General features: G+C 41.1%; 1 protein-coding gene across 5 annotated transcripts in view; it reads right to left on the bottom strand.

Moving 5' to 3' along the window:
• PSIP1 (PC4 and SFRS1 interacting protein 1) overlaps positions 1-8,283 on the bottom strand; it is a 40,237-nt gene extending 31,954 nt beyond the window's left edge. For 2 of the 5 annotated variants that reach the window (XM_034987959.1, XM_034987958.1), the window contains exons 1-3: positions 8,129-8,283; positions 7,378-7,591; positions 4,012-4,088 (exon numbers count right to left, since the gene is read on the bottom strand). In XM_034987959.1, the coding sequence (XP_034843850.1) occupies positions 4,012-4,088; positions 7,378-7,449 (149 nt within the window). In that variant the 5' untranslated portion in view covers positions 7,450-7,591; positions 8,129-8,283. The remainder of the gene's footprint in view (positions 1-4,011; positions 4,089-7,377; positions 7,592-8,128) is intronic. The other 3 variants (XM_034987960.1, XM_034987957.1, XM_034987956.1) reach the window with 3 other exon arrangements.
• Positions 8,284-12,252: the final 3,969 nt, after the last annotated feature.

Here is a 12,252-nt window from a genome sequence, read left to right as displayed (position 1 = left end):
TGAATAAACAGTATAAGGCTTATGAGAAACTATACTGTATAAAGTTCCACACCAACACCTGCAGTTAATTATGGCTAGAGTACAGAAGTTGTATAGAAGAACAAGCGAAGATGGTAAAATCCCAGCCTATGATTTCATTTCTTTATTCCTTTCTTGTGGACAGGTTACACAAAAAACTGCCACCTCCCCATTCATCCTCACTCCTAAAACTATGTATCAGGCTGGTTTTAAAACAGCCTGTGATGGATATTTTTGAAGTTCCTAGAACTGAGCCTCCAACCTCTTTGTATTAAGACAAAAATCAGTAAGGAGATAAATTCAACAAAGTAACATCTTCATTTAAATTTTCTAGACTTTAGAGACAAACCTGTGAGAGTATTTCTTAAGTAAGCAATAGCAATCAGCAAAACTCAAACTGCATTTCAAACAATTTAACACTTCTAAGTATTAATTTGTCTTTGAAAAAAATATGCTAATGTTATCTTTAGTAGCTGACATTTATTAATACATGCGAAGCACTGTTCTAAGCATTTTTCATGTAGTATGTTGTTTATACCCCAAAATTCTGAGGTAAATTATTCCCATTTTACAAATAAGGACACAAGGCTAAGTAACCTACCCAAGGTCATGTAGCAGGTAAATGGCAGTCAGAATTCATAAACGGTCTTCTGATCTAGTTGTCTTAAAACACTATATAAATGCTGGTTAATGGACAGCAAATTCATAATCAACAAATGATTTTATCTAGAGCGTACACTTTCAGTCTATCACCAAATATTTATTTAACAGCTACTATGCACCAGGCACTTATGTAAATGATGACAAACAAGATAGATAAAGGTCCCTGCTCTCCAAGCTCTTCACTTGGGGGTGAAGGAAAAAAACAATTTCACTCATCATAGCAATGAAGAAATTAAGTATGAAAAAGAGGACGTGAGCTAAGATCTAAATGACTGAAAATCTGAGGGCGTTTCCCAACAAAGAAAAAAATAAGGACGTAAGACAAGAAAAGTAGATTTACGTAACAGTGAAAAAAATGTGATGAGGTTGGAGAGGTAAGCATAGGCTAATTCATACAGTTCTTAATAAACAGCATTTATAGATAAATTTTGGGGGTCCTGTTTGTTGGTAATGTTAATTAGGAAGCCACTGAAGATTTCTGGACAGGGAAATGACATGATCTGACTAGGATATGAAGATCACTTTGACTATATATGAAGAGTGCAAACTGAAACCAAGATAGGGTTAGGACACTTTTTTAAAAAAGATTTTATTTATTTATTTATTTGTTAGAGAGCAGGGCACGAGGAGGGGGGACTCATCCTAGGACTCTGGGATCACGACCTGAGATGAAGGCAGACGCTTAACCAACTGAGCCACCCAGGCGCCCAGGTTAGGACACTCTATGGGCTGAAGCTGTAGTAGAGGAGACAGAGAAGGGTGGACAGATCATAACGTACTCTAAAAGAAAAGAATAAAACTTGCTGGCTGACTGCTAGTGGGGAGGAAGGGAAAAGACTATAATATGTAATCAAAGATAACACCACAAATTGGCTCCAGCAAAGCACTGGGTCCTTGTCAGTCTCCTTTACTAAGAATCTGTCTTGAATGTTAGTGTTAGGATACCTAGCAGATGGTCACAGTTGGTATACGTAAGGGCTCATTGTTGTCTAATATTCAAAATTTGACTGCTAGATGAATTTACTGTGAATGTTGTTAAAATGCTAAGAAAAACCAAAGTTTCCAGGTCAGAGCAAGAATGAATGAAGCTCCAAAAAGGTTCTGCACTAAATTCACATTTAAAAAATATCTTTAAAAAAAACTTACTCTATAAATCAGTTATGAATAAGTATAGTTTTCCAAATGGCCATTTCTTCTCCCATGTTCTTCCTTTCCCATATCCCTAACTATAGGCTGTTAGAATAAACTCTCATATATGCAAAATCCACACTGAAAGGCTCCCAATAAACAGCATCCCAATTTGGTGGGGGGAAGGGGGTACCAAGGCAAATCATCAGAGACCTAGTTTCTAAAAATTAACCTTAAATACAAAAAAAATCAAGTCACCAGACCAGTGGAGACACAGCAGCGCTGCCTTTCTGAAGATAAATGGTAGACTTATGACAACACTAAAGCACAAACCATCAGACGTTGAAATGAAAATTTAATATCAGTTTAATTTTACATTCTAAATCCTTGAACATATTCCAATTTCTTAAATATTAATTCATTGTCTTCCCTAATCATTCAGTATTTTGTTATTTTGTTATTAACCAAACAACGCTTAATGAAAGTTTGGTTATTTGTTGTTTTAAAATTTACAGATATTTACAACATAAAAATCTTCATTTTCAAATGCTAGGGGAGGTATAGTCATTCCTCTAAACATAACATAAACTATGTGTTCTATGAAGCTATAAGGCCACATATGAAAGTATAGAAAATCTGTCCCATTTCAGAAAAATCACATTTAAAGAATCCTAAACTTACAAAACTGAAAAAAATCTAAGGAACATCTACTCACATTACTACAGTGTTTCCAAACTTCACATGCATCAGAATCATCTGGAAGCCTTGTTAAAACAGATCGCTGGGCCCCACACCCCAGTTTCTGATTCAGTAGTTGTGAGGTGGAGTCCAAGACTTTGCATGTCTAAAATTCCCATGTGATGCTGGTGCAGCTTGACCTAGGACCACACTTTGTAAACCGCTACTCAAATAGCGAGTACACAAATTTTTCATCAAAAGATAGCTTTTCCTATTAATTTTATGGGAATTTTTTACATGGTAGATTACCCTACTGAGTCAGAAATGCATCATTTCTTACAAAACTTAAGTTTTGACGTTCAGGATATACCTAAACCCGACTCAAAGTAATTATGAAGGCCGATCCAATTCTAGACTCAAAACTGCATTCAAAAAAATAATAATTATGCAACATTGTATAATACCATTAATATGACACATCCAGAATTGGCAAATCTACAGAGCGGTTGTCCAATTCTTGGGAGGAGGGAATGGAGAATAACTGCTAATGGATATGAAAATAAATGTACTAAAACCCACTGAATTACATACTTTAAACAAGTAAAACTTTATGATGTAAACTTCATCTCAATAAAGCTGTCCAAAGAAATTATGTAAAAGTTCATACGTTATCTAACATCAAACCAACTGTTGCCTTTGTAGACATGGTTAGGAACACATAATTCTAATTAGCTATATCAACAACTTTGTTTCTCCTGGCCCAAGGTAAACAAGCCCACTCTACCAAAATTATTGCAAATTTTAAACTTCAAGTCCAAAATCAGCAAAATTATATAAACAGTACTTCTAAGACTATTAAATTATAGGTATGTAGGATGTCATACACCAAATCAATGAAATAGGCCTTGGAGTAGTCCTATGCACCTAGAAGTACCAGTTCAACAATATTGGGTTGCAATTTTTGAAAGATTAATTTGCTCTACACCAAATTGGTCCTCTGCCCACATATCCACCAGGGGCAGCAGGGTAGTCCCAGTGGCTCTCAGGACCACATAAATACACACGAGAGAGAACCATCCAGACTTCTTCTCACTCTTCCCATAATATACCATTTGTGTGGCTAATATCGCCAAAGCCGAAAACAAGGTGCTAGGCTGTCCTTATGAAAAGCATTTATTATACTAAATATCAATACCAAATGCCCTGTTAAGAACTTTCGTTACACACTTTTATCTATGAGTCATTCTTCGGGTAGCTGAGGGGATCCATATACATCCCCCTTTTATAATTAAGGAAACATCTATTCCAATGAAAGTTAAACCTGCAGCGTCTAATTTTTCTGCCCTAAAAATAAATTTTAAAAGGGAAACTTGGAAGACTTTTTCCAAAATTCAGAGATGATCTTAAAAGTTTCCTATTATTACTCTACTATTTTCTCTTTGAAGTAGTCTCTACTTTTCATTTTATGCTCAATGACCCTATGAAATTAACTCTGACTTGCCTTTAGAGCTAAAAAGGACTTACGTCTCATGAGTTCCAAAAAAGAAAATGGGTAGTTTGTTTGTGGGTGGTTTTACAGCTCCATCAGGAACTTCATCTACCTAAAAGAAAGATCAGAAAAATTAAAATCTTTTAAATCACACACACCTCAACACACCAGAATAAAGTGAGAACAAGACATCCAAAAAGGGTCTTATAAAAGTAGACCAGTTCTATAGGTCCTAATCCCTATCCTAGTTCTGAAACCCAAGAAGTTCTGAAACCCAAAATATTTCTCAAAATTCATTTGATGACAAAACCTGGACTGACACTAAAGCTATTTTGTCATTTCTTTTATCCACCAATGTTTCTACTGATGCTTCTCTGCAAAAATACTCTGTTAGATTACCATGTGCCATTCTAGAAGCCTAGAGGGAGCAAAATATATACTGTATGTACCATGGTTACCTCGAATTTTGATTTTTTAAACATATCTAATCCCGAGCATTTCAGATAAGGGAGCCCGAACCCGTTCAAAAATCCTAAATGATATTTCTGCAGGGAGGCTACACAAATGCCAGAGAAATGTAAAAGCAGACATTAATGAAAGTTTCAAGCAGTATTTCTCAAAGTTTGGAACACATGTTCTAGAAAGATCTTGTACCTACATGGCAGAATCAGATGAAGTTCTATTCCTTTTTCATTCATGTCTAACATATCTGTAATACTTGTTACTTTCTCTTAACAATAAAGGAAAAGCAGACAAAAAGGTAAAGCCATCAGGCAGTAATATCAAGCCAGAATTTAACATTTCCATTTTTTCATTACTTAACTTCATAATAACATTTGTGTCATAACCTTCCTAATTTCAAAGATATTTTAAAAAATCAATTAGCTTTGTTAAGAAGGGAGCAGACCATCTGAGGACCTACTAGGCTCTGTATGCATTACCATGTTGAAGAAAAGACAGTGAAAGTGATTTGACTGTTTCTCAGTCTGAAGGTTTCAGACATCAACAGAATCATTATTGCCTAACACTCTTAGGGACTTTAATTTCCTCACCCATACCATCATTATACTGGTCATTTCAACCATGAGAAGGCCCCAAGAACTGTGAAAATCCTTAGGGCCCTTAAGGGATATTTTCTGTCAACCCAGTTCATTTGCTTCTTTCTGCTAGCAAACAGTTTTAAATGTGGAGCACCTACGGAGTTTAATAAATGTTAGGCAATTTTTAAAAAGTTGACTGTAAAAACAATTATTATGGAGAGAGGACTACAAGAACATGCAAAACTTAAAATTAAGGAAGTTTGAAATATAGAGACAAAACATTAAAATCAAAATACGGACAACTGTCATCTTCACAGATGATAATAAATACCCTAATCTCTCTAAAGCAAAGACATAACTTGTTAAAATTAGAGAAGATAGAAAAAGGAATGTAATTCTCGGGACACAGAATATCAAACCAAATTCAGCTGCTTCTAAAGAAAAAAAAGAAGAGACAAAAATTTCCCATTCCAAGTGAACTTGTTGAACACAGAACTTATTAGAGAAGGAAAATACTCTGGCCCTCCTAAGGCTACTTATTCTGCTTGCAGTATCAACTCTTAATCATCTAACACAATGAAGCATGTGAAGAGGACAATTTGTAAGAAAAGCAGATAACTTTTTAAACGTTTTCATTTGGCTTTCAACTGTAGTGTAGCACCAAAATGTGAATACAGATATACCCTATAACCTCAGATTTTGTAACAACTCAAAATAAATAAGGATGTTAAAACCATGAAAAAAAGTATCCTGGAGAAGCCTTAAACCTGCCCAGTTTCCCTCTCCTCTATTCAAACAAGAAATCGTGTTGTGGGGCGCCTGGGTGGCTCAGTTGGTTGAGCGACTGCCTTCGGCTCAGGTCATGATCCTGGAGTCCCGGGATCGAGTCCCACATTGGGCTCCCTGCTCGGCAGGGAGTCTGCTTCTCCCTCTGACCCTCCTCCCTCTCCTGCTCTCTCTCTTTCTCTCTCTCTCAAATAAATAAATAAATAAAATCTTAAAAAAAAAAAAGAAATCGTGTTGTATGTACATGATTACATACTAAGGACTGTGGGGGACATGAAGAAATTCAGTTTATGTCTATTGCCCTCAAGAAGCTTACAATCTAAAAAAACAAAAAACCCTTATAATCTATTTGGAAATCAAAGCATGAACCTAAGAGTTAAAATGTTACCACAAAGGAAATAGATTAGAGTGTCAAATATATAGATAAGAATTAGGAGTAAAGATTGTTCAAGATAAGACTTCAGTAAAAAGGTAGACTTAATAGACTGGGGAGTAAAATTCTTTCCAGGTTTAGGAAGGAAACCTGTAAGCAAGAACTGGATGGGAAAAATCAAGAGAACAGTAAACATTTTATACTTGCACAGCAGTCAGCAAACACACTACATGAGTCTCTGTAACCAATGGCTATGTTTTCTCCCAGCTGACATAATTAAAAATACAGTATTTAATTGTCTTTAAGAAACACACTCCTCAAAGGAGAATAAATTGGTGGAAATTACAACTTTAGAATTTGTATTTAAAAAAGATCTTGAGCATTCTAATCTAATGGATCTCAACAGTTTTTTGGTTCTATCATGATCCTAGAACCCGAGTCCTACCATAAGCTAACAAAAAGACCTCTTCTTCTGAAAATGGCATTTAGGTATTAGTCTCAACTGTTAAATGTCACAAAAATCCTGGGCTTTAATTACCTCTCTGTACCACTAGATGTGAACCTAGGAATCTGGGTCTACTGCTCTTTTGCCTATGGGAAACAAAGAGGTAAAACAACTTCTTCAAGGTCATAAGGCAAACTTCACGAATACAAACGTGAAAATAAATTTACAAAAAACTTATTGTAAAATTTTCAAAAATATCCAGTCCTGAATCTCTGTATTAAACAAGCAAATCCACAAGGCCTCATCAACTACAAAACATAAAAAATCCCTATGAAACCAATTTAATCACATCTTTGACACCCAAGAGCCTGCATAAACTCCACTGATACTCTGCCTTTTACTTAAAATTTTTAAGAAGTCAATGTTCCATTAAACGGTAAACATAAAATCCAACCTTGATTATTTTCACCTACAATGGAACATTATTAACTGGCATCACGTTTAAATATTTCCTATTAAGAAAACCTGCCCAAGTCTGTCAAAAACAAACCCACAGGGAAACGCTTAAGTAGAAAACACCTGGATCTTTACAATTCCACGGGAGATTCCTGGGCAAAAAGCTAAAACGAAAGGTTACAAATGCGACCAAAGGAAAGCAAGGGGGGACAAGGACTCGAGAACAGAATTAAGAGAAAGGGTAAGAAGTAGGCCCCTGAGGAAGGTAGCACCGCTAAGTGCGAAGGCTACAATCACTTACTCGAGCTGGCCAATGAGGGTAACCTTTCATCTTGGCGAAGATGAGGTCTCCGGGTTTGAAATCGCGAGTCATGTTTCGGGGGCGAGGCCGGGGGTCTGAAGCCCAGGGAGGAGGCGCGGCGGTGCGCACGGCGAGGGGATGCCGGGGGGCGGACGGGGGCCGAGGCTCCCGGGGCGGCGGGAGGGGGAAGATGCCTCCGGGCGTCCCGACGCGCCTGCGAGGGACAGCACCGAGGGCGGTTAATGCTCAGAAACCCGAAGGGAGGGGCCGCACGGGGAGGCCCGGGGGAGGGGGAGGGGAGGCCCGCGGAGGGGAGGGGAGGGGGTGGGAGAGTGAGGGGAGAGCCGCCTCCCGCTCCTCCCCCGCGAGTGCGCGGCCTCCGCAGCCCGGTAGCTACCCCTCCAGGCTTCGGCAGCTCCACCGCTCGACGACCGAAAAGACGCCACCACCTGAGGCTGAGATGCTTCTCAGCCCCCAATTCCCCTTTCTCCCGCCCCATCCTTCCTCTGGCTGTTTTCTCCGGGCTTAAGCCCCAAGAGGGAGGGGGTCTGGGGAGGGGGAAAAAGATGGCACAGGAAAGGGGAACGTCCCCCTCCCGCCCACACCCGACATCTCCCCCAACCTGCTTCCCGACGGTCGCAGCCCCGGGCCGCCCCTCGGCTCTCCCGGGCGGGCCGCGGCCACTTCCCCGCTACAGCCGGGAGCGAGGCCACTGGGGGGGGGGCGGGGCGAGTCCCCGCCGCCCGCTCACCTGCCGGGGCCGCGGGCGCTGAGGCTGCGGTGGCGGGCCGGCCGCCTCTGCCCGCGTCCACGCAAGCCACCTGCGCCACCAGCTGCCGCAGAGGCGTCTCAACGGCACCGAATCGCAACCGCCGCCGCCGCCGCCGCCGCCGTCGCTGCGCTGCTCCCGCGCGGCTCCCGCTCGGCGCCCGCTAGCACTGGGGCGGGACCAACTGCTGGCCGAGGGAGGGGGGGCAACGCAGCACCGGCCTGAGGTGCGTGGCTCGGAAGCGGAACTTCAGAAGCCGCTAGATCTCCAAGTTGGCTTTTGCCCAGCAGTTGCAGCCAAGTGCAGAGAGATACTGGGGCGAAGGAACACAGGAGTGGGCGAAAACAGCCCGGCCTGCGGCGGCTCCCCCCTGCGGTTTGCAGAGTGGTCGGGCCCGGCCCGCCCCTGCTGGCTACTCTGCGTGTGTGTATTTGTATGTGTACTGTATGTAAAAGGCGGGGAGGGAGGAAACGATTGTTGTGGACCGGGTTTGGGGGCGGGTATCCGGGCCTCCAGCCCTTGGCTGTGTGTTGGGGAGAACCTGGCAGCCTGAGCTGCATGTTCTTGCATCGTTTCCCAGGGTGGGGAGGCTTTAATGCTGCACTTGCGCGGTTTGCACCATCCATCCAAAAAAGAACTGTACAAAAACCCACAGATGCAATCGGAGCATGAGGCTGTTGCAGGGTGTGCAGCTTGTAGGCCTCTTACACCTCGCTGAATGGGCCTTTTCCTTGACATTGTAATACGAGAAAGCCCTATTTCTTTTCTTTTAAATTTGAAGTACCAAGGACTATTAAAACTGCAATCCTAACGAATGCAAAATGTGAAGGGAAAAAAACAGTAACAGGAAAGCGTAAGTCTTTCAGATAGGATGTGGGTTTGGGCCCAGACTAAATTTTAGCTGCATCTAAATCGTATTTCTTTGGTAGAATTGTAGCTGGGTGGTGGTCAAGTGTAGAAGTGTTGCTAAACCTCACATGTTTTGTCTCTTAAAATACTCTTCAAGGGATTTCTAAAATTATTTTATTTTTTGATCCTTCAGCTAATACATTTTTTAAGACGTTGGTAGTAACATGCCCAGCTTTCTAATATGAATTGATACTTTAATATTTTTACTGCACCAGAACTATGTTACTAGAATTATCTAATTTTACTTAACCATTAACATTCACCCAGGTTCCCAATACATGTAGTAAATAAAAAGGCATTTTGAAAATTAATAAAAATTAATCTTAAGTTTTGTTTCATGCTTCACTGAACCCCCCCCCAAAAGTACCTACTGTGTGTCAAACATTTTTAAGTGCTGGGGATACAACCATGAACAAAAAGCATAAATACTTCCTGTCTAAAACAGAATGAAAATATGAAAAAGCTTAAAAATATTAAAATAGATAAAGAATGGTATGTAGTGCATACTCCTTTAAATGAAGAACTCACAACTGGGAATAAATCAGGGAAAGCTTTATTAAAGTAGGTAAAAATTGAGAAGAATACTTTGAAAGAGATACTTCCTTAAAAGGGATGAAGACATCCCCAATGCAAATTGTCCCGCAGGGAATTTCAAGAGACTAAATCATACCTCAGCAACAGGCTGAGGGTTCCAAGTGTTGCAAAAAGAGAAATTGACTAGCAATGAAGAGGGAAAGGTTAGAGAGAGGTCCTGAAGCCTCTCATCCCAAATGAGTTTGATATGATGTATGCTAGGGAGCTACTAAATGTTGCTGAGCAAGAAAGTAAAGATGATTCTTTAAAAAGTTATTCTTGCTTGCTACAAAGTAGATGACAGTAGAAAGAGGTTGGAGGTTACTGTTGTACTCCCAAAGTGACCCATTTCTAGATGAGACTGGTGACTGAAAAAGACAAGAAAGTGAACAACACAAAAGCATGATGACCAGGCGTTAGCCATAAATCGTGCACAGGAAAAGTGGAGAACGATGTACTGAAGAAAATTCCAAGACACTGAGTAGGACAGACCAAGGCATCATCCAGCTACCATTTCTTGCACACCTCCTTTGTTCTAAGCCTTTAAAGGCTTTGCAATTCCAAGTATGGTCCAGGGCCCAGCAGCATGGGCTGTATCTCCCCAGACTTGCTAAATCATAATCTGCATTTTAACAAGACCCCCAGGTGATTCTTATGCATATTCAATTTTGAGAGACTTTTGCTATGGAGGATGCTACAGGAACATTAAACCAAGTAGGGAAAACACATACGATAGATAAATTATAATTAATATTAAAAGATAACATTATATTAGTGCTAAATGATAGAACAAATAAAAAAGGATTACTGTGAGTGGGGGGTGGGCCTCAGAAAAGATGAAAATAGAGGGAAAATGGAAAAGCATTGATGTTTCCGTGTTAATGTCAAAAATAGAAAGTACAAACTTAGCTCTTGGTGTCTTTAAGTTTGGCAATTTCAATTTGTGTTAGTCTATAGACAACAAGCAAAACCCTTGAAAACAGTAAGTCAGGGCAAAACAGGTGGTAGTTTAAGCCTCCAGAGAACAAAAGCCCAGGATCCCTGGGAGCAGCAGTTCGGAATGGGAGGAAAAGGGGGAGTGGTGAGGGAGGAGGGAGGGTTGCACTCAGCAGAGCCACTTGGAGAGCTTTTCGGAACTATGGAGAGCCTGTTCCCCTCTCCAGGCGGGCTTGATGCACCCGGCCCCCGTACTCTGTCTTCTTAGGGAGGTGATGCCAGGAAAAGTACAGCAAGATAGAGATTAAAGGGCAATGAGAAAGCTGTAAGGAGAAAGAGTACAATTTCCAAAACAACTGAAGCAAGGGGGCGGGGTAGCGGGGAGGTGAGGCGGGGAAGGAGATCTAAATGAATTCAGGAAGGAACTTGATTCACAGTCTCTCATTTTATCAGGGTGCTCCTATCCCCATTTTACAGATGAGAAAACAAGCTCACAGAAGTTCAGCAACCTGACCCAAATCACACATCTAGTCAAGCGGCCAAGACAAGGTGCCAGCCGGTCAGTTCTCAATTCTCTTGTGCCTTGGTGTGGTCCCACACCACCTCTAGGTGGAGCAGGGGGCCAGCAGTGCCAGGGACCAAGGAGCTCATAATTAGAAAAAGATGCTGGAAGGAAAAGCAGCCAGAACTCCCTCTTCCACCTTCTGTCTTTCGACTCGAAAGTATTTCCAGCTTCAAATTTCCTAACGACCTTCCTCTACCCCACCCCGTTCCCCAGCTGTCCCTACCATCAGCCCATTCTATTTAACTCCCGGTTTTAAGAGACTCAACCCCCAAATCACCCCTGGAAAGGTTTCCAACCTCATCTTACTGTGGCATAATTTCTCCTTTACGGTCCCTCAGACTAATATTTAAGCTGCTTAGAAATAGGCACCGTGGGCGCCTGGGTGGCTCAGATGGTTGAGCGTCTGCCTTCGGCTCAGGTCATGATCTCCAGGTCCTGGGATGGAGCCCCAAGGCTGGCTCAGCGGGGAGTCAGCTTCTCCCTCTCCCTCTGCCTCTCCCCCTGCTAGTGTGCTCTCTCTCCCTCTCTCTCAAATAAATAAATAAAACTAAAAAAAGAAAGAAAGAAAGAAATAGGCACAATCTTAGTCATCAGTGCCCAGCATTTAGCGGGCACTAAATAAATTTTTTTTTCTCGGGCGCCTGGGTGGCTCAGTTGGTTAAGCGACTGCTTTCGGCTCAGGTCCTGATCCTGGAGTCCCAGGATCGAGTCCCGCATCGGGCTCCCTGCTCGGCAGGGAGCCTGCTTCTCCCTCTGACCCTCCTCCCTCTCATGTGCTCTCTCTCTCTCATTCTCTCTGTCTCAAATAAATAAATAAAATCTTTAAAAAAAAAAAAATAAAATAAAAAAATAAATTTTTTTTTCTCAATAAATACTTGTTGAATAAGAGGAAGGGGCAAGTAGAAAACTCCCTAGTCCCTTAGTCTGAGAAAACAGATAAAAAGACACTTTAAAAGACATTTGTTTTTGTTTTGACTTTGTGAATTCTTAATGTACTTAAAGGTTAACATTTAAAAGCACTGACATGTTTTCATTGACTAAAATACATTCCACAGTTTTAATGGAAATCTTTCTAAATGAGATTTGGTACATATCCCCAAAATTAAGTAATGATAATCCCTTC

Source organism: Mirounga leonina, unplaced genomic scaffold (assembly GCF_011800145.1).
Source record: "Mirounga leonina isolate KUSES-001 unplaced genomic scaffold, KU_Mleo_1.0 Mir_447, whole genome shotgun sequence".
Classification (NCBI taxonomy): Eukaryota; Metazoa; Chordata; class Mammalia; order Carnivora; family Phocidae; genus Mirounga; species Mirounga leonina.
The sequence above is the reverse complement of the archived record's forward strand: the minus strand, read 5'-3'. Positions and strand labels throughout refer to the sequence as shown.